The 23,135-nt window shown below is 42.3% G+C and overlaps 1 protein-coding gene across 10 annotated transcripts in view; it reads left to right on the top strand.

The window, feature by feature from the left end:
* The first annotated feature begins 1,028 nt into the window (after positions 1 to 1,028).
* cnsta (consortin, connexin sorting protein a) overlaps positions 1,029 to 23,135 on the top strand; it is an 85,128-nt gene continuing 63,021 nt past the window's right edge. For 2 of the 10 annotated variants that reach the window (XM_059648726.1, XM_059648723.1), the window contains exons 1-2: positions 1,066 to 1,212; positions 14,177 to 14,460. Coding sequence is in view for 1 of the 10 variants with exons in the window: in XM_048536319.2 (XP_048392276.2) it covers positions 1,335 to 1,383 (49 nt within the window). In the remaining 9 variants the exon portion in view is untranslated. The other 8 variants (XM_048536317.2, XM_048536313.2, XM_059648724.1 and 5 more) reach the window with 7 other exon arrangements.

Genomic DNA, 23,135 nt, shown 5'->3' with positions numbered 1-23,135 from the left:
CACTGTGAGGCTGCAGTGTTAACCACTGAGCCACCGTGCCGCTATGTTGTGTGTGAAGAGGTTGGAGCTAGTTGTTATACAGCTCTCTATTTTGAGATGTCACACTTTCAGTGTTATACTGCAGTCATGTGCTGAGTAACAATGTATCTGTCTACTAATCCATAAGTCGTCTGGAGAGCCAAAGAAAACACCTCCGCTGTTTTTGGTTCCACAAATGTAATTATTTTGAACTGTGGGAACCAAAAGACTTACCTACAGGTTTTTGACTCACTGGTAAAACTGGGCTGAAGTGACACAAAAGCTGAAATAGACTGGACAGTACAATGGGGAAAACAAAGTTATTGCATGATTTCTCAGAGCTTTGTGATATTTGAGGCTGATACTTTAGTACTTATTGAAAACCCCTTCATATCCAAAATTTATAGGGCTGATAGTGAGTTTTACTATGATACTGATGTCACTGGTATAATCATGAATTAGTGCCACCTCTTCTACAATTGGGACATCTTACAGCGCAGTGCATTGTGCCCATGCCTCTGGGCCTGAAGCTTTAGGTTGGAGTCCTGCTTCACGACTTGAAGTTTGCTTATGTGTATTACTATATCTCCGACAGAATAAGAGCAGGAGGCTGTCCTACTTAGCCTAGCTTGATGTAGAGCATCACCCTTAAGTGGGGGTGATAGCCATGGAGGCAGACCTAAAAGAGACACTTTTGGCATCTAGGTACAATAATTGGTTAAAAATGCCCACATTTAAAATAGAGGAGAAAAACATAATTTTATATAAACAATTTTTCTTTTTTAGACAAAATGTCATACTAAGATTTGGCTAGAGAGAGTTGAGGCAGGATGTGAACATTAATCTTGTTGAGTGGCTGAACAAGCTGAAACAATGGAAATCAATATCTTATCTGAAGCGCCGAGCACCACGACGAGAGGCCGGCAAGTGTGGGTCGGAGTCACGCTGCCATTCTCTCTCCCCTCCGACAGAGGGGAGCATCGGGGGAGACGGCGTCCGCCCTTCGATCTCCAGCTGGTTCCGACAATGGCGCTCAGGTGAGAACTCTTTGGCCGTTACCTTAACCAGGCAGTGAAGGCGCGGGCTGGAGAGGACGTGCGCGTTCGCTGCCTGGTTGATGACCCGGATGCTCAGCGAGCGAGAGAGAAGCGCCAGCTGTGGTCCTCTCGCGCGCACTTGGTGGGGTGAGCAGAGGTGAGGAGTGCGCGCGCCCCCTTTTCCTTCCTCGCTAACGGCTCGGCGTTCGGACTGCGGCTCGCGCCGGCTCCGTCGTAGGGGAGGGCGAGCTGAGCCAGAGGTGGCTGGGCGAGCGATGGATGTGGAGTGTAGGGGTTCGGCTGTCGCCGCTTCCACCATCACCGCGGGGTGAGTGCTCCCTCCTTCTCCCCCTTTTTTTTTCTTCACAGTGAGTGACATTGCTCCTGTTATCATTTTTTTTTGGAGGGGAGAGAAATGGACTCGAACGTGACATTCCTGCCTCCCCCAAGGCTGGCCTGTGCGCCAGGACTTCAGTCAGTCTCCCGTCGACGGCTGACGTTCGACCCTCTGCCTTTCTGTGTTTGTTGTGAATGTTGTCAGCGATAGGGTTAGGTATGTACCTAGCCCTGTCACTAATCTCCGATGTAATTCCTACAGCAACTGTGGTCCACCCCCCCCCCCCCCCCGTATCCCCCTCCCAATTCCCTCACCCCTCCGTGGCCCGAAGCCGCTCGGTGCCATTTATCGATGCAATTTTTATTTTTCTGCATACACGGCTTAGCTGAATCTGCCTGTGTATTTCTTTCCCCTTGTCGTACCGCCGTGCTTCGACTTCCCACCCGATGCTACAGGTTTAAATCCCAGACCTTTCACCTGTCAACACGAACATTCTTGGAGTCGGAGTGCAAAAATCCTGGCTGACATTCCAGTGTGGTACCGAGGGCAGTGTTGCGCTGTTCAAGGGTGCGATTTGTCAGAGGAGGCCTTAGGCCGATGTTAGTGAATGTTGGCAGTGATCAAAAGAAGAGCGGGTATGTTATACCTGTGCCTGAGCCAGTATTTATTATTCGGTCAACGTACATCACAAAAAAAAGACCACGATCACATGGATGTTTGTGGCGGGTTGCTGTACGCAAATTACCTGTTGTGTCTTTTGCATCAGTGACAACACGTCAAAGAAAACCCACTTCTTTCGCCCTAAAACATTAGCATTTGTGCTTCGAAGATGCTGCTTGGTTTGTTGTGTTCATCCAACTCTACACTTTGTTATCTTTGGCCCTTTTACCTAGTTTTCTAATCACCCTGTTCACTGATCTTCTTTCCCACCTGGAGCAGGTGGGACTTGACCCAGGCATTATGTGAGATAAGTATTCTTTCTCTTCCCACCTGCATGGGTTCTATCTCCTGGCTAAATAATTTCAATGCAGCTGCTGGCCCTTTTTCTCCTCACTATTTGATTTAACAGTTATGGCATTTAAGAGGCATCTGGATGGGTATATAAATAAGGAAGCATTTAGAGGGATATGGGCAAATGGGACTAGGTTAATTTAGGGTATCTGGGCAGCATGGACGAGTTGGACCGAAGGGTCTGTCTACATGCTATACAGCTCTATAATTGTTTTTCTTTCCAGCACCCCCCCCAACAGATTTTTCTGTTGCACTGCTATTTTATGCCCTGGCTGTTGCTGTTGTAGCTTCTCGCTTTCAATAGTGTGCCAGGATATTTGTCCTATACTGTTTATTGTCTAGGTAATAAAAGCAGCTTGTAAGTGTTATTCTGAAATCCCACATGTACTCTGGTGACAGAGTGCTGTTCACTGTCCACTCTTTCTTGATGTTTTGGTTGCTTATGATTTGTCTCACTGCATTCTGACATCCAATGCTGAATGAATGGAATTTTCTTCCAGTTATATAATGGGAAAATTAATGTCATCGTGGTGACATAACAATAACACCAGTGCTTTAGTGTTTCACGCTGGGACAGTTTGGAATCCCACCGTGGCAGATGGTGATGATAGGATTTAATAAAAATCTAAGATAAAAAGAAAGCTGACCTGATGGTGACAATGTAACCACTGTCAAATATTGTAAAGGCCCATCTGGTTCACTCATGTCCTTCAGGAAAAATATTTGTCATCCTTATCTGGTCTGACTTAAATGTTGCTTCAGACCCACAGAAATGTGATTGACTCTGACTCTTAACTGTCCTCTGGGCAAATAAATGCTGGCCTAGCCCGTGAGTCTTGCATCTCATGAATGAATTAAAGAAAAATGTCTTCAGCCCCCGTTTTAAACTTTATTCCCCAGCTGTTGACTTCATCTCCCTCCTGGTTGCTGTCTGAAACTGAACCAGACTGTTGACAATATCTGTTAACTAGACACCGAACTGAACTTTTAACCCCAATTTCTTCCAATTTTGAAGTCTAACTTCCAATATTGCCTAGTTTTATCTCTTGTCTCAACTCATTTGCAAGTGACATCCATGTCTTTGTTACCTTGAGATGTTGATATTCTGATCTCTCCTGGACTTGCTCCCACTGTCCACCTTGTGTGAACTTGCGCTCAACATTTAATGAGTTGGAGTTGTAGCCAGACTATACTCTTATTGGTAATGTATGCCTTTTATCGGAGGTCTTAGAATGTTTGGCATTTGTATGCTTCTGGTAACTTTATGCCAGTCTTATACTACATTGTTTAAATTGATACAAAATTGAAACCATAGCATAACTGGAAAATTATTTGCACCAGTATAACTTATCTCTAGGTGATTGTTTTAGTAGGGAAAGTTAATTTTACAACAAGGTTATAATTGCAGTTTACTTGTAAACTAGAATCCTTTGAATTTTTGCCATGTGGTCCTCTCATTCACAGTCGTTAGAGATTGTGAAGACTACTTGTTGAGTGAGTTCATAGCAAGCTCTTCATTAGTGCCCTGCTAAATCTGCTTCGGGCAGATGTGACAAAACTGTCTTTCCCGAACTTTTATCAAATGTGATTAATAAAGAATCAATAAGTTGTCATACCAATTCTGTTTTACTTTCCGATTTGGAGTGGGATGATGCACTCTGACATTTACGTATGCACAGTTTAGAAATTTCTATGTATAAGGGTTTAAATTCAGACCCACAGTCTGAAATTTTGACATTAAGACCTATTCACTGTATTTTGGGAAAGGAATTGGTTAAGTAACTAACCAGGCTTTACCTTTTTAAATCTAACAATCATGTAGTTTTCTGAGATTGCTACAATGTTTCTTAAAATTTATCCAAACTGGCCCCTTCACAATGTACCTAATTCAGCAAACAGGTTTTTAATTAGATGTTTAATTCTATACTGCTTTGGAAAATGATGATGGTCCTGTTATTGTGGACCATGATTTCATGCCATTCAGATCTTACTTTGGAAAAGAAAAAGGTCCTAGTTTTAGTTTGATAACCTGTGGCCCTTGAATATTGCCAAACTGTTAGCTTCACTAAAGCGTTTACTCATTCATTCTAGTATTTTAAGTCTATTGTATTTAGTTTTCAGTGGTCATTAGACTATTGGCCCTCACAACATATTTTTAGCTCATTAGCGATTTTGCAGTTACATTCACATTTGTCAACACTAGAGGAAGAATTTTGTACAAACAGCTTTGTGTTTCAAGGACAACCAAAAGAACTGCAGATGCTGTAAACCGAAATCTCTCCACATGATGCCAGACCTGCTGAGTTTTTCCAGCAACTTCTGTTTGTATTTCAACAAACTGTGGCTCATCTAAAGTCTAAACAAAATGGATACTAGTAATTTTAAATAAAAACGAAAAATGCGGCATACATTCAGCAGATTAGATAGCGTCTGTGGAGAGAGAAACAGAATTTATGCTTTGTTCCTTTTGGAACTTTTAAAAATAAAACCAAAAGAATTGCAGATGCTGAAAATCAGAAACAAAAACCGAAATAGCTGGAAAAGCTCAACAACAGGCCTGGCAGCATTTGTGGAGAGAAATCAGTTAATGCTTCGGGTCCAGTGACACACTTTCTCATAACCTTTTGGAAATAATCTGTTTGAGGTACTGTGTTGTCAAATACTTTGATAATTTACAGATAGCATAGGTGTCTCCACGTGTAGAGACTAGAACTAGGGACTATTAAGACAAGATAGTCACCAAAAAATCGAACAAGAAATTTAGAAGAAAATTCTTCATCGCACAGTAGTCTTAATGTGCTTTTCACAGCAACAAGGAGTAGTTAAGTTGAATAGCTCAGATGCGTTATAGGGGAAAGCCAGTTCAGTATGAGGGACAAAGGAATAAAACAATGTTACTGGGATTAGATGAAGAAATAAGAGAGCTTGTGTACAGGGTGAACATAGGCCTGAATCTGTTAGGTTGAATGGTCTGTTTCTACGGTACAGTATTTGGTAATGAAAACTTTGTGAATGTAATCAACCAAACCACACTAAATGGACAAAGTAAGAAATTTACAAAACCTAAAAGGGGTCTACATCAGGATGGAACACCACTTTCGTGGTACAGAATTCCTCCCCATTCCCCTCATTACCCCACCCACCCCATTTTTTAAAAAAAACCTATAAATGAATGATTGGAGGGTTTGAGAAGGTTTGTATGGAGCAAATAACATTGTGTAAGCCAGTAGGGTGTAATTATCTGTTTAGTGTTGTCCTTTTGATAATTCTATGTGTAGTTGTTATTGATTTTGTTTGCGAGAAGATTGTGAACCAGGATATTTATCTTGATCATGCGTAGTTCTTTTAAGATTTTACCTCCACTTGGAATAGGAAGACTGGGTTTAAGTTAATTTATTTGAAGGAGGATACCTTTAACAATGCAGTACAATGTTTAAATCAGCGAAGTTTAATTCTAAAGCTTTCTGATGTAAAACTCCATGATATTACAGATTGAGGCAATCAGTGGTCAGCACTCTTGCATGTTTGAGATTAAGTGACAATAGAGCTTTAACTTGCACTTAGTTCTTTTACAACATAATTTAATTCTGCTATTTAAACACCATATTGGCTTGTGAAAGGAATATTAACACATCTATTTAACTGTCGGATAACTGTCATGGCAATTGTAGTGTGGTTCCTTTACAAATGCTTGCACCAGACACGTTATGTACTGCATAAGAATACTTAAACTGCTCAGAGTAACTTCGTCTGCTTAAATTTTCCCTTTCCAGTTTGACAGAAAACAATGAGTATTTCCCAATGTGGTTTTTTTTCTGAGAAGATACATTGTGTTCTTTGTCCTAAAATTGCAAGTATTTGAATATGATACATTGACATTGACAAGAAGTTATGTAATAGTTTCTGCCAGATCAAGTCAGGAGGGGTTGTGTCTGTTTATTGATGGCAGAAATGTCCAAAGTTAGCCATTTGTTCTGACACACAATCCTATTTTGAAAACAAAACTACATGTGGCTCTAATGTACAATCCTGCAGGGTAGTTTTAGTAATTTAGATGTGTGTTTGTGGTCTCCGTACGATTGCAAGAAGTTGCTAACTGAAAGTCAGGCACAAAATATTGCAAGAGTTATATGGCTGTTACTTTCAGATCTGGTAGACTCATTCATAGAATTACAAAATCCCTACGGAGTGGAAGAGGACACTTGGTCCATCAAGTCTATACTGACTTTTCGAAGAGTATTCCACCAACAAACATACCCCAGCCTCTGTCTCTGCATTTCCCCATGACTAATCCTCCAAGCCTCCTCATTCCTGGGCACTGTGGGCAATTTCCCATGGCCAATCCACCTAACCTGCACATCTTTGAACTGTGGGAGTAAACCAAAGCATCTGGAGGAAACCCATGCAAGCAGTCACCCAAGGTCGGAACAGAACCTAAAACCCTCGTGCTGTGAGGTAGCAGTACTAACTACTGAGCAACTGCACCGCCTCCCGGCGTTTATACGTGTGCTTTTGGTTTCTTAAACAAGGAGCCAAATTTTAAGATTTAAGCATGAATATTCTCTGAAACATTATTAAACAAGTGTCGGAGCAAAGAATCTGGGTCTGTGTTTCAGATTGCTCATTTAGAACCGTTTACAATTAACACCGTAAACATATTGGGGCCTGAAATCTCATTGAACATCACAAATTCATTTCGGTTTGCAATAAACAACTGCACCTCCCAGTCGCGTCGGTTCGCAATAAACAACTACACCTCCCAGTCGCAAACCATTTCAACTCCCCCTCCCATTCCTTAGACGACATGTCCATCCTGGGCCTCCTGCAGTGCCATGACGATGCCATCTGAAGGTTGCAGGAACAGCAACTCACCTTCAGCTTGGGAACCCTGCAGTCCAATGGTATCAATGTGGATTTCACAAGCTTCAAAATCTCCCCTCCCCCCACTGCATCCCAAAGCCTGCCCAGCTCATCCCCGCCTCCTTACCCTGTTCTTCCTCTCACCTGTCCCCTCCTCCCACCTCAAGCTGAACCTCCATTTCCTACCTACTAATCTCATCCCGCCCCCTTGACCTGTCCGGACTGACCTATCCCCTCCCTACCTCCCCACCTCTACTGGCTCCATCCCCGCCTCTTTAACTTGTCTGTCTCCTGGCCACCTATCTTCTCCTCTATCCATCTTCGATCCGCCTCCCCCTTCCCCATTTCTGATGAAGGGTCGAGGCCCGAAATGTCAGCTTTTCTGCTCTTAAGATGCTGCTTGGTTTGCTGTGCTCATCCAGCTGTATGCTTTGTTATCTCAAAATTCATTTTAAGGTTGTTTACTGTTGTAATTGAGCAGATGGGTGCAATTTTGTGTGACCATTTCTTCTCTTAAACTTCAGGGCAATCCCACTGCCCAACCTTCAGATGTGTGGCCTTGTCCAGTGCTGCACTGCTACCTGTCTTTTGTACAAAGAAGCCCCGCTCATTAGACACCAGACTGCCTGCTGAAGTCACCATTGTTATGCATGCACAAACCATCCAGTCACACTGCAGCTGCTGCCAAACAGCCTTTTTTTAAGAAGTTGCACAGTCCACCACTAATGAAAATAAAGTACCTTGACATGAGACCTGCACCCACCTACGCGTGCACATACCTTCCATTGGCTGTAACTGAGTTTGGCAGCCTCCATCACCACTTCCTATAACAGCGGCTGAATAGCCGGCAGGCAATGCAGGGACCAAGAAACTAAATCTGGACCAGCATGGCCATCACCTTCAAACTCCAGCTTTGTTGAGACCCTGGGTACGCACCATAATGTGCTACAAAATCCCTGTGTTCCCAACCCCCACTCGAGTGCAGCCATGAAAAACCACTAAGCCCAGCCTCAACTGATATTCGGAATTGCCAAGGCTGCAGAGCCAGTACAGAGCAGCAGTCCTGTTGAGCCGTGGTCCAAGTGCACCCCAGAGGCGGCTGCAGGCTTCAAGAAAGACGCTGTGAATCCCCAAAAGGCCATGTGGTACACAACGGATGGCCCCAGCTGGAAGCCCAGAGCCCAATGAACATAGGCTCCCCAGAACAGTCCCTATGCTGCAACACCCAATACTCCACTCTTGCAATTTAGAGGCAACCAATTGTGAATATAACATTGATAACTCTTTTCAAAGTAAGGCCGAAAGAACTGTGGATGCTGTAAATCGGGAAGAGAATCAAAGTTACTGAAAAAGCTCAGCAGGTCTGGCAGCATCTGTGAAGGAAAAAACAGAGTTAACGTTTCCCGCCTGGTGACCCTTCCTCAGAGTTAACTCTGTTTTTTCCTTCACAGATGCTGCTAGACCTGCCGAGCTTTTGCAGCAACTTTGTTTTTGTCCAAAGTAAGGCCAGTAGACCAGGTAATCTACCTGTCTTCCATGCTAAGGTTAGCATGGACTACCAAGGGGATCCAAAGAAAGGATGTTCTGTAGATCACAATACTACTTGAAATTTGTATTCTTTTATTTCTAATATGTTTGAGGAGTTTTTAATTTAATGTCGGAACATGTGCGTTGATGGCTGGCCAGCATTTATTGCCCATGACTAGTTCCCTTTAAGAGAGTGGTGATGACTTGCCGTCTTGAACTGTTGTAGTCCATGTGCTATCGGTAGATCCACAATGTTTATAAGGAGAAAATTGCAGGGATTATGAAATTAAGACAGTTTTGTTTGGCCCTCAGTTATGGTCTGTGTTGTGTTCTATTGGTAGAACAGTGCCCTGCCTACTGTTGATTAGTTTGACCAAGGAGTAGGATGTTACTTGGGTCTCCAGAAAGAACCCCAGACAGCCTGACACTCGGTCAGTATCAGATAGAGGAGCAAAATAACTCATATGACTGTCACACATTAGAACAAATCTCAGGGCAAGTGCAGATGGATATGCCCTTCACCACAAGGAGCAAACATTGTGTTAGCTTGTTACAGGCAGATCTTTTCCGTCTTGTTGGCATGCATGAAGCTGGGTCATCTGAGATTAGACTTGTCATATTCCAAAACCATTGTTCAGAATGGTTAGAATCAAGAGGTAACCAGAATATATGGAGAAATTTCACATGTTCTGTTGTAAATTAAAGTATTTCTGGTTTAGCTCCATATCTGTGGTTGCCCCCTTCCCATCTCCCCAAAATGGTCAAAATTAGATTGAGGTAATCAGTAGGCTGCCCATGGAAGGAAGTTTAACATGGTACACATTGACCATAAATATAGAACAAATCTCTTATGTACACTTGTCAAAGATACTTGTGTGATGATGTTCACTGCTGGCCTTAAAGAAAGCTGCCAACAAAGATCCTAGTGAGCACTGTGGCATATGTTTCACCTTTTCCAACATTTAATTTTATTCTGAAGCCAGCTATGGAGGATCTCTGATATTGCCAACAGAGATGTCATCAACCGGTTGAAGCACCCAGTCATATTGAAGAATTGTACAGACAGCGAACGAGATAGTAAGGGGCAAGTTTTGGCATTTGCTTTTTATCGTCTGCAGTAATGGATACAAAAACTGGCATGTGCTCATGAGATTAATGTAACATCTGAATTCACGGACTTTGAAAAAAATGTAAAATTTGTGGTATTGTCGCTGCGTATTGGAGAAATTTGGCATTCACAAGCATAAAATTAATTATTTGGATTTAAAAATGCTGTTAATAGTCTTAGCAGTTTAGTATGTGGTTTGAAAACTCACTTATACCTCAATCAACAAAAAGCATAACATTCTCGAGGGATTTTACAGCGAGATTAGAACATAGAACATAGAACAGTACAGCACAGAACAGGCCCTTCAGCCCACAATGTTGTGCCGACCATTGATCCTCATGTATGCACCCTCAAATTTCTGTGACCATATGCATGTCCAGCAGCCTCTTAATTGACCCCAATGACCTTGCTTCCACAACTGCTGCTGGCAACGCATTCCATGCTCTCTCAACTCTCTGTGTAAAGAACCCGCCTCTGACATCCCCTCTATACTTTCCACCAACCAGCTTAAAACTATGACCCCTCGTGCTAGCCATTTCTGCCCTGGGAAATAGTCTCTGGCTATCAACTCTATCTATGCCTCTCATTATCTTGTATACCTCAATTAGGTCCCCTCTCCTCCTCCTTTTCTCCAATGAAAAGAGACCAAGCTCAGTCAACCTCTCTTCATAAGATAAGCCCTCCAGTCCAGGCAGCATCCTGGTAAACCTCCTCTGAACCCTCTCCAAAGCATCCACATCTTTCCTATAATACGGCGACCAGAACTGGACGCAGTATTCCAAGTGCGGTCTAACCAAAGTTTTATAGAGCTGCAACAAGATCTCACGACTCTTAAACTCAATCCCCCTGTTAATGAAAGCCAAAACACCATATGCTTTCTTAACAACCCTGTCCACTTGGGTGGCCGTTTTAAGGGATCTATGTATCTGCACACCAAGATCCCTCTGTTCCTCCACACTGCCAAGAATCCTATCCTTAATCCTATACTCAGCTTTCAAATTCGACCTTCCAAAATGCATCACCTCGCATTTATCCAGGTTGAACTCCATCTGCCACCTCTCAGCCCATTAGAATTCTAAAAAGTGGAAGCTCGTGTCAGTTTTATGATTTTGTAGTTGATTTCTGTCTGAAGACTTTAATGCACCCTATGGAGGAGGAGATGATCACTGATACCCAAGCCTGGTTTCTTTGTTTCGTTGTGCACAGCGCTATCAATTTTACAGGGTAATACCACTAAAAGCTGATTGGTTCTAAAGTCAGTGAAACAAAGTCTGGAATATGTGTTTAGTATTGTGCTAAATAATCCAATCAATGCATTTAAATAGATCAATTAATGTTGATTATGGTATTGAAATTCCTTTTGAAGTCATGTTGACTGTTGAACCTCTGCTGTAATAAATCCAATTACCTTTTGAAGTCTAGTAATAGGTTTTCATCTGCAACAAAGTTTTTTGTTCATTCACGTTTGTAGTGTCACAATTCTATACATGCAGTAAAACAAGTTAGTCTTAATTAAAAGTCAAAGTAATTTAGAGGTAGTGGGAACTGGCGATGCTGGAGAATCTGAGATAACAAGGTGTCGAGCTGGATGAACACAGCAGGGCAAGCAGCATCAGAGGAGCAGGAAGGCTGACGTTTCATGTCTGACATTTCTGAAGAAGGGTCCAGACCCGAAACATCAGCCTTCCTGCTCCTCTGATGCTGTTGGCCTGCTATGTTCATCCAGCTGAATCCCTTGTTATCTTAATTAAAAGTAAGTTGCTTAATGAAGTAAAAGGGCACTTATGCACAACTGAGCAAGAGAAATTAGTGATAGTAACTGGCAACAACTTGTTCCTTTTTCCTCTCTGCTATTTTAATGAAGGCATGGTGACACCTTAAATGATGAGCTTAAGTAAATATAAACCATAAAAATAAAAGACCAATGAGTGCCCTTGTGAAGCGACTAATAATTGTTTCAGCTCCTAAGTTTTATTCTCCATTTGAAAATTGAATTTTCCAGGAATTGTACCTAAAGTAACTGAATTTGTCCTCGCATGGCAGTTACTAATGTTAGTTTTGCATTCTATACAAAGTTTGGGTTTATGAAATGTTTTCAATGCAGCTACAAACTTCATTTTTATATTGAAAATCTCATTGAAATACTTTGTCAGAAGTTGATTTTCCTTTTCAAAATATATGTACTTCACTACAACTTTGTCGTTTTTACTGCAGATGTATTGCCAGGTCTCTCAAACTTAGTGCTTTCTAAAGTGGTAATTTTGTAAATAGTCACTTGAGGGAATGAGAGAGGTTTACTTCATTCAAAGCAAATTATTCCAGGGTGTTACGGGGTGGTAGTTTGTGTTGCAATCTCAATACTACTTCAGAACAACAAAACATCTTCCAACCATCTGTTCCATTAACTATAAACGTTTGAAATAACTAAAGGCCTTTTGACCATCAAACACTCTCAATGGAGCGAGCATGTATAATTATTCTATCAGGGACGTTCTTCCCACTGTCAACTGATTCACTGCTTTAACTGCTTTTTATAGGCATCGGAGTTACTAGGAGATGGAAAGGTCTCGTTCAATTGGTGACAATTCTGACTTAAGGTCCAGTTTTCTGAGGTCTGCAAAGTCTGTTTTTAATTGGGCCATCCTGTGCCTTGTTTTATTGAATTTGGCAAGCTTACTTCAGGATTGCTGTTCGCTGCACGAGAAAAAGGCACTATGAGAAACTTAATCTTAAAACAACTTTTGAAAGATGTTTTCTCCCTAGAACAAAAATTAGCAGCACTGCTAATATAACTTCAATTACTTAATCAGTTTTAGCAGAGACTTCAGAGTTTACATAATTTTGCACTTTTTAATTCTTTCCTTGTCAAAGGTATACCCAACCCTTAATGGTGAGTTTGCTTGTCATTATAAAGTGGTTGATTGCAAAATGAATACCTGTCCTCCAGGATAATCTTTTGAGAGGAAATAAAAGCAGATCTTAATCTTTGATAGAGAAATTGAAAATAAAATAGCTCAGCAGATAAGGCAAAACATGTCTGTTTCCACCACCTATAATCTCAGCTGATTCCTTGGAGAGTGTGGCATTACAAATTCAACAGCTGGAGCATAACTTGTTGGGTGTAACATTTTCCAAAAGCCATCAGCTGTATTTTAAAATTTAATTACAATCATTTCCTTTCATCAATTCATTATCTCCACTCCTCAAATGCATTGTTTTCTTTTCCTCGTGGTACATTCGAACCTCTATTTTGTAAAATGAAAGAACTTGTACTTCTGTAGCACTTTTGAGTTCAAAGTATGTCCCATTTCTCTTTTCAGCCCTTAAGTTAATGTTAAAATCACCTAATTACTGATTTTAAGGTAAACATGGCAACAAATTTATACTCAATAATGAGATAAATATGTCATGGAGTCCTTTGCCCATGAAAAAGGCTGTATGGAACTTGAAAGATGGCATGTCTGATTTAACACAATATAAAATACAAATTTTCAAATTGTTATTCCTTTCAATGCTTAATTATGCACACAGAAGGTTGTCAACATTACTACTTCATTCCTGGGTTGGGGTTTGAACCACATTATACATAAGACTTGAAAGTGCTTCTGTTGATCCAAGCTTACACTAGTTTTTTTAAGAGGAAGAATTGGCCAATGTTGGGATTGTCATGTTGAGGATGATCCATTGGATGGATATTCCATTGTTTTGCAGGGTTCAGTTTTCCTACTGCACCATCGATCATTATGAGCGCTTGAGCTCTCACTTCCTTTCTCTCTCTTTTTAATTCACTTGTGAGACATGGTTGTCACTGGTTTGGTGAGCATTTATTGCCCATCCCTAGTTTGCCCTTGAAGGTAATGAGCTGCCTTCCTGAACTGCTACAGTCCACATGCTGTAGACGGATGCACCGTGCTTAGAGAGGGAATTCCAAGATTTTGACATGGCAACTTTTGAAGGAATAGCGATAAATTTCCAGGTTGGGATGGTGAGTGTCTTGGAGGAGAACCTGCAGGTGGTGATGTTGCATATCTGCTGTTCTGGTCCTTCCACACGGTAGTGGTTGAGGGCTTTGAAGGAGTTGACTCACTGCAGTGTTCTTAACCTTTGATCTGCTTTTGTAGTCAATCTATTTATATGGTTAACCTAATTCAGTTTCTGGTAATGCTAATCTCCAGGATATTGATTATGGGGAATTTAGCAATGGTACCTCTATTAAGTGTCAAAGGACGATGGTTAAATTGCCTCTTATTAATAATGCATATTGCCTGGTATTTGTAGGGCATGAGTGTTGCTTGCCACTTGTCAGCCCAAGCCTGGATATTGTCCAGGTGTTGCTGAAATTGGACATGGATTGCTTCGGTGTATGAAGAGTTGCAACTGGTGCTGAACATTGTGCAGTCATTGGCGAACATCTGCATTTCTGACCTTACGATGGAGAGAAGATCATTGAAGCAACTGAAGATGGCTGGAACTTGGGTATAAACCTGAGGAACTCTTGCAGTGATGTACTGGAGCTGAGATGGCTGACCTCCAACAGCCACAACCATCCTCTTATGTGCCAGGTATGACTCAAATCAGCTGAGAGTATACACATTGATTCCAGTTTCACTGGGGCTCCTTTATGCCATACTCAGTCAAATGCAGCCTTGATGTCAAAGGCTGGAGTAGACTGACGGGGATAGTAATCGGTTGGGTTGGATTTGGCCGAATGTTCATGTCATACCTAGGCAATTTTACACATTGTTGGGAAGATGCCATTGTTGTAGCCAAGGTACTGGAACACCTTGGCTACCTACAGGACAATTTTTGGAGCTCAGGTCTTCAGTTCTATTCCTGGATTGTTGTCAGGGCCCAGAGCATTTGTAGTATCTGGTGCCTGAACCCCTTTTGTGATATCAGGTGGAATGAGTCAAATTGGTTCAAGACCGATGTCTGTGTTACTGGAGACTGTTGAGGAGGCTGAGGTGGATTGTCCACTTGGAGATGATAAGAACTTCAAATGCTGGAAGCCAGAGTCTATAGGTGTGAGGCTGGAAAAGCACAGCAGGAAAACCAACACATCAGGCTGAAACCCTTCGTCGGGACTGGGGAGGGGGAGGGGAGCCCAAAAATAAATAGAAGGGGTGAGGTGGAGCTAGGGCAAGGGTAGGAGAGATGGTAATGGGTGGATGCAAGTAGGGGTTATTGAAGTTGGTCTAAGGGAAGGGTGGAGCAGACAGGTGAGTAGGAAGATGGACAGGTTAGATATGGCCAAGGAGGTGAGGGGGAGGGCTGGACATGGGATAAGGCTGGAGGTGGATTTTTTGAAGCTGATGAAGCCGTTGTTGAGACCATTCGGCAGTAAGTTCCCAAGGTGAATATTACGTCCAGTCAGCAGTTCTGGCTGATTGAAACATAAGATTGTTGCAAATGTTTCAAACTGATGTTCTGGTTCCCCAACATTGAGGGTAGGTGTACTGTTGGAGCCACCTCCTGAGTTGTTGAAATTGTCAACCACCATTCATAACTGGATGTGGCAGGACTGCAGAGCTTACATCTGATCTGTTGTGGGATCACTTAGCTCTGTCTATCACTTGCTGCTGTTGGTGTTTGGCATGCTGGTAGTCCTGCTTTGTCGCTTCACCAGGTTGATACCTTAGATATGCTGCTACTGGTATGCTGTCTTGCACTCTTCATTGAACCAAGGTTGGTCCCTTGAGTTGATGGTCATGATAGAGTATGGGGCGATGTAGGGACCTGAGGTTGCAGTTTGTGTTTGTGTGGTTTTGCAGCAGCTGATGCAGTCATGAGACACCCTGAGTTGCTAGATCTGTTCATAGTCTATCCCATTTAACCCAATGATATAGTGTCACTCAACATGATGTATAGGTTTCTCCATGTGAAGGTGGGACTTTGTCTCCACAAGGATTGTGTGGTGGTCGCACTTACTGATACTGCCATGGCAATGCACACCTGCAGCAGGCACATTGTTGAGGATGAGGTCAAATATGTTATTCTCTTTGTTTCTTCACCACCTCTAGACTGGTCTAGCAGTGATATCTTTTGAGGGCTCAACCAGCTTGATTAGTGGTGCTGCTGCCAAGCCACTCTTTATGGTGGACGTTGAAATCCTTCACCCAAAGTACCCTCTGCATCCTTGGCACCCTCAGTGCTTCCTCCATCTGTTGTTAAACATGGATCCAACAGTGGACAGAGGATGGTATGCAGGAGGTTTGCTTACCCATGTTTGACCTGATGCCATGCAACTTGATGTTGAGGACTCTCAAGGCAATTCCCTCCCAATCGTATACCACTGTATTGCCACCTGTGCCAGGCCTGACTGCCAGTGGGCCAAGACGTATCTGGTGATGGTGGTATCTGAGACTGTATATGGTATATTTCCATGAGTATGACTGAGGTCAGGCTGTTGCTTGACTCGCCTATGATACAGGTACCCTAATTTTGTCACTCGCTCCCTGATGTTAGTGAAAAAGACTTCAAATGGTCAACAATGCTGTTTTTGCCATTGTCATTTCTAGTGCCTAGGTTGATGCTAGGTGGTTTGTCTTTTTTTTCTCTCTTTTGGAGTGGTTAAGAGCCAATCATCTTGCTGTGGGTCTGGAGTTATGTCTAAACCAGATCCAGTAGGATGGTTGTAACAAAGTGTGGAGCTGGATGAACACAGCAGGCCAGGCAGCATCTTAGGAGCACAAAAACTGACATTTTGGGCCTAGACCCTTCATCAGAAAAGGGTCTAGGCCGAAACGTCAGCTCTTGTGCTCCTAAGATGCTGCTTGGCCTGCTGTGTTCGTCCAGTTCTACACTTTGTTATCTCGGATTCTCCAGCATCTACAGTTCCCATTATCTCTGATCCCAGTAGCATGGTTGTTTCCTTCTCCTAATGACATTAGTGAACCTGATGGGTTTTGCCAACAGTTGGCAATGCCTTCACGGCCATCGTTAGATTCTTGATTCCAAATTTTTTATGGGATTAAATTCCACCATCTGCCATGACAGAATTTGAACCAGGTCACCAGAACACTGCCTGGATCTCTGGATTAAGAATCTAGTGATTATTTCTCCTGAGTGGTATTGGTCTAAAGATCCATATTTTGATTAAATGTCCTAATTTTAAGGGAATACTAGTACTTGGGTGACTCCATGGAATTGTCTAAAACGTGGTTGATGAGTAGCAGGTTAGAGACCAATGCAAAATAGTAGGTGCAGTTTAAATTTACTGCAGTTTGAGAGAGTATTTCTGCTTTTCCTGGGGGTGTGGATAATAGACTGAGTGCTAGGAATCAAATCATACTTGGATCATTTCAAAGGAAAATATTGGGCCGATTTTATTTGATTCCTGATTCTTTGTATTTTTAGACACCATGTATGATTTTAGACCGAACAGTTTGGAGCATGAAGCATTTTTCACAAAAAAACTTCTGTTTTACCAGTGTAGAGCATAATAAATAATTCTAGATTGGCTAATCTTGAGATGCAAAGTTATGCAGTTGTCATATTATGCTTGTTCTTATATCTTTATACAAAAATGCTGATACAAAAATTGTGATAAACCCAAAATATTTGGCTACCTTCCTTACCCTTTCTACAAATGTTCTTGTTCCAGTTTACAGTTAACAGGGGCGAACTGATTACTTTTCCTGTCTCATGCTTCTAATTCTCTCAATAAAATTTTAATTTACAAATGGAGAAAATAGTGCTAATTTTAAAAAAAAATCAGATGTACACAGCACAGTACCTGAAAGAAATCAGCCAGGTGCCTGAATTCAGGAAAAAATATTTTTCATAGATTCTCCCAAATGCTGCTCTGTAGCTGAAGTAACTTTACATGTAATCTGAGGGAATTGGGATTTCTTCAGTGCCAACCTTTTATGGCATTGGAATTTGTTTAAATGGGTCACTGAGGAATGGAGACTTGACTGTCAGGCATGACAGTTCTTGGTATATCCTCTTCACATTCATCTGACTCCAGAAATTTGGCATTATCTTCCATCTATTCCACGATGGCATGCTAGCAATGACACCATCAATAGTACCACCATTGATACAATCTCAGTGAACACTGGGTTCCAACAAGATGTGTCATCATCTCCACCTTCCTCATTGCAAGGCTGGACCTGGCATCCAGCAAATTACTCTGGTGTGGTGATAATTTAACAATGAAGCAGAAAAATATCAGTCAACACTGTCTCCAGTCCAACACTGAAATTACTTCATCTTTGATCATTGACTGACAGTATATGTGACAAATTGGGCCTTTACTCTTAAACACCAGAAGTCCCTTCAGTCCATTATTTCCCATATGTTGGGGGCTTTGCCTTGATGAAGACCGTAGATCTGCAGTGGTCCATGTGAGACATGGTGTATTTCAGAACCAGAGACAAAAGTTATGATTTTCCAGATAGCAAAGATGCAATTCTCTGAAATGATTTTAGAGTCTTGGGTAACGAACCACAGGCAACTCAAAACATAAGTATGGGTGACATGTTACTGAACATGTTTCAAGAATAAAATTGATTTCTTGAGGCTAAAGATATCAAGTGGATTGGGGAGAGTATGGTATTGAGATAGAGAATCAGCTGTGATCATATTGAATGACATTTGGGCTTGATGAGCAGCAGTGGCCTTTCCGTCTCCTAGTTTCGGTTTCTATCCCTGAACAGCTGAAGAAATCAAACATCTTCACTGATCCTGGGAGTGCTTGGCTTGTGACTTGGACTGAGTGCTATGTTATGAGCCAGACTTTATAAAAAGACCTTAAAGTAAGGGAACACTTAGGAGGCAGCGATCATAATATGGTAGAGTTCAGTCTGCAGTTTGAAAGAGAGAAGACAAAATCGGATATAATGGTGTTACAGTTAAATAAAGGTAATTACAGGGGCATGAGAAAGGAATTATGAAAATCAAATGGAAGCAGAGCCTAGCAGGAAAGACAGTAGACCAACAATGGCAGGAGTTTGAGTGTCATTGAGGACACAGTACAGAGGCTCATCCCAAAGAAAAGAAAGATTATCTGGGCTGGGATTAGACAGCCATGGCTGACAAAGGAAGTCAGGATATATATCAAAGAAAAAGAGACAGCCTATAAAGTGGCCAAGAGCACTGGGAAATCAGAAGATTGGGAAGGCTACAAAAACAGAGGATAACAAAGAGAGCAATAAGGAAGGAGAAGATCAAATATGAAGGTAGGCTATCTAGTAATATTAGAAATGATAGTAAAAGCTTCTTTCAATACATAAGAAACAAACGAGAGGCAAAAGTAGATAGTGGGCTGCTCCAAATTGATGCTAGAAGGCTAGTGATGGGAGATAAGGAAATAGCTGAAGATCTAAATAAGTACTTTGCGTCAGTCTTCACAGTGGAAGACATGAGTAGTATGCCAACAATTAGGGAGAGCCAGGGGGCAGAGTTGAGTATGGTAGCCGTTACAAAAGAGAAAGTGCTAGAAAAGCTAAAGGGTCTAAAAATTGATAAATCTCCTGGCCCCGATGGGCTACATCCTAGAGCTCTGAGGGAGGTGGCTGAGGAAATAGCGGAGGCTTTCGTCATGATCTTTCAAAAGTCACGAGTTAGGGAAAGTCCCAGATGATTGGAAAATTACTGTTGTAACTCCCTTGTTTAAGAAAGGATCAAGGCAAAAGATGGAAAATTATAGGCCGATTAGCCTAACCTCGGTAGTTGGTAAAATTCTAGAATCCATTGTCAAGGATGAGATTTCTAAATTCCTGGAGGTGCAGGGTCAGATTAAAACAAGTCAGCATGGTTTTAGTAAGGGGAGGTCGTGCCTGACAAACCTGTTAGAATTCTTTGAAGAGGTAACAAGTATGTTAGACCAGGGAAGCCCAGTATATGTTATCTGTCTAGACTTCCAAAAGGCCTTTGATACAGTGCCTCACAGGAGGCTGCTGAGCAAGGTGAGGGCCCATGGTGTTCAAGGTGAACTACTGGCTTGGATTGAGGATTGGCTGTCTGACAGAAGGCAGAGAGTTGGGATAAAAGACTCTCTTTCAGAATGGCAACCGGTGACGAGTGGTGTCCCACATGGTTCAGTGTTGGGGCTGCAGCTGTTCACCTTTATATATTAATGATCTGGATGAAGGGACTGGGGGCATTCTGGCGAAGTTTGCCGATGATACGAAGATAGATGGACAGGCAGGTAGTACAGAGGAGGTGGGGAAGCTGCAGAAAGATTTCGACAGTTTAGGAGAGTGGTCCAGGAAATGGCTGATGAAATTCACTGTGAGTAAATGTGAGGTTTTGCACTTTGGAAAAAGAATACAAGCATGGACTATTTTCTTAACGGTGAGAAAATTTGCAAATCGGAATTGCAAAGGGATCTGGGAGTGTTGGTCCAGGATTCTCTAAAGGTTAACTTGCAGGTAGAGTCCGTAATTAAGAGAATGCAATGTTGCCGTTTATCTCAAGAGGGTTGGAATATAAAAGCAGCGAGGTGCTTCTGAGGCTTTATAAAGCTCTAGTTAGGCCCCATTTTAGAATACTGTGTCCAATTTTGGGCCTCACACCTCAGGAAGGACATACTAGCCCTGGAGCGTGTCCAGCGCAGATTCACACGGATAATCCCTGGAATGGTAGGTTTAATGTATGATGAATGGCTCAGGATCCTGGGATTGTACTCATTAGAGTTTAGAAGGTTGAGGGGAGATCTAATAGAAATTTACAAGATAATGTATGGTTTAGAAAGGGTGGACGCTAGGAAGTTGTTTCCATTAGGCGGGGAGACCAGGACCCGTGGGCACAGCCTTAAAATTAGAGGGGGTAAATTTAAAACTGAAATGAGACGACATTTCTTCAGCCAGAGAGTGGTGGGCTTGTGGAATTCGTTGCCGCAGAGTGCAGTGGAGGCTGGGCCGTTGGATGCGTTCAAGGCAGAGATTGACAAATTCTTGATCTCAGAAGGAGTCAAGGGCTACGGGGAGAGTGCAGGGAAGTGGAGTTGAAATGCCCATCAGCCATGATTTAAATGGCGGAGTGGATTTGGTTGGCCGAATGGCCTTACTTCCACTCCTATGTCTTATGGGCTTATGGACTGACGCAGTGGAGAAAGTTAATTTGGGAAAGGAATGAATACATTGAAAGACTTCAGAAATGCAGAAGGGTGAGGTTGAGGCCTTGCATCTTTGACTTTGGTAACCATAAAGGCTTGTAGAGTATCCTCCTGAAATTTCTGTCCCTGGAAACATATTGCCAGTGATCAATGATGATTTGCAAGCTGTGATCCTCACTTAGGGATCCTACCACAAATGAGTGAAAATCATTGGAGGTCTCAAAACACTTTGCAGCCAGCAAAGACCTGTTACTGTTGTAGTGCAGGATAGATTCTGAGGAAACTTTTTTTTAATTCAATCATTGGATGTAGGCAAAGCTGAATAGACCAGCATTTATTGCCCACCTATAATGCCCTTGAGAAGATGGTTTGCCTCCATGTTTGCTCCCTGTACTCGTAAAGATTTAATGTTTATCATAATTCTGATAACAAGTTTTTTTTAAATTGAGGTTTTTTTTGTTATTTTGTGGTAGTAAATGTCATAGTCATGCTATAATGAAACATAAAATTGAATTTTCCCATTTACAGATCATGTGTTATTATGTAAGATTCATGGCATCCAGACTGCCATGACTTTGAACAACTTTTCTCATGCAATCTTCCACTCTTTGCCTTATCTAATTAGGCAGCTGGGCTCATGGGTGCAATCTCAGGAATATGACAGTTTTCATGGCTGGAAATGCCTAACCTACCCTGAGAACTTTTTGGCTTGCATGCTTCCAGCACACACATTTAAAGCGCTGCTATGTACTATTTCAAATTCTGCCAGCCAGGAAGTGTGATGTTTGACTGTTATTACTATAAACGTTATCCAGAGGTAAAGAATAATTGCTCCCCACTTTGGACAGCATCCCGGAGATTATGACAGATGAGGGTGTGGAAAACAGGGCCATGCTTTTCTTATTTTAGTCAACCACCACAGTTCTCTTGCCACTGACCACAGCTAGCCTGAACATTAACTGCACCCTGGGTGGAAAGGAACACCCAACAACGTTGAATGAATGTCCCTGATCTTTTGCACTCCACAAGTGCCATCATCCTCTGACCAATATCTCACTCACAGTAATTGCCACCACACGCCTCTCATCAAGTCTTATGGACTACAAGTCTCAGTATTGCGTGCATCATGTCCATTCAGTGGCTGTCACCCACCTCCTCCCAAATTGCTAACCTTCATGTCCTCTTCGCTTCCTACTCAATTACTTGGTACGCCTCCCACCTCTCATTCTCGTATATCACCACTAGCAGCATATCCATCTATTTTCATCATACTCCATCCCCCGCAATCTAATTGCAGGAAATGTTGGTCCAATTCCTGTAATAATGTCTCACCAGCACACCAGTAGACTGACCTGTAGTTCCTGGCAGTTTTCAGTTGACCTGCAGGACTAATTGTGGCCCAGTCCTTGGACTGAAAGGACACAGATCCTCAGATTCTGGTGGGACCAGCTCCCTGTCTGCTTGTTGTGTGTAAATTGTACAAACCCCTTGGCTGACTGTAGTCTCCCTTCATCTAGTGAACTTCTCCCATTTGGCTTTCTCACAGTCCTTGAAACATAGAGTATGCTGATGGCAGATGCTGCCAGTCTGACGTTGCTGTGGCATGGTGCCACACATTGACATGTTCACCTTCTTGACAGTTTAGTGCTCCCCACTGTCATAAGCTGCCTACCTCCCGTGTGTGTGTGTGTGCGCGCGTGCCACATTGTGCCATACACTGGCCACCTCCATATGATGGTGCAGACCGTGAGTTCGAGTAGAGCAAGCTAATAGTCTTAATATGCCATACCAAGGAGGGGAGTGGTCAACCCATCAAAAACCTTTGACAGCTATCCACCCTAATCCCACTGTAGCCATGTAGATAGCATTCAAAAAGCATATCAAAGTGCTTTTTAACTGTGACAAGAAAATATTTACAACTCTCCTAAGGGAAATAGGGTTTTTCCTAACCATTCTCCAGGTTGCACGGAACACAGAACAGTACAGGTCTTTTGGCCCACGATGTTGTGCCAAACCTTTACCCTAAACCTAATGTCTATCTAACCTCCATTCCTATCTTATACTACCATCCATATGCCTATGTAATAGCCGCTTAAATGCCCCTAATGATGCTGACTCCACTACCGGCTCCGACAATGCATCCCACTCCCCTACCACTCCGAGTAAAGAACCTAC

The sequence above is a fragment of the Stegostoma tigrinum genome, chromosome 9 (genome assembly GCF_030684315.1).
Source record: "Stegostoma tigrinum isolate sSteTig4 chromosome 9, sSteTig4.hap1, whole genome shotgun sequence".
NCBI lineage: Eukaryota > Metazoa > Chordata > Chondrichthyes > Orectolobiformes > Stegostomatidae > Stegostoma > Stegostoma tigrinum.
The sequence above is the reverse complement of the archived record's forward strand: the minus strand, read 5'-3'. Positions and strand labels throughout refer to the sequence as shown.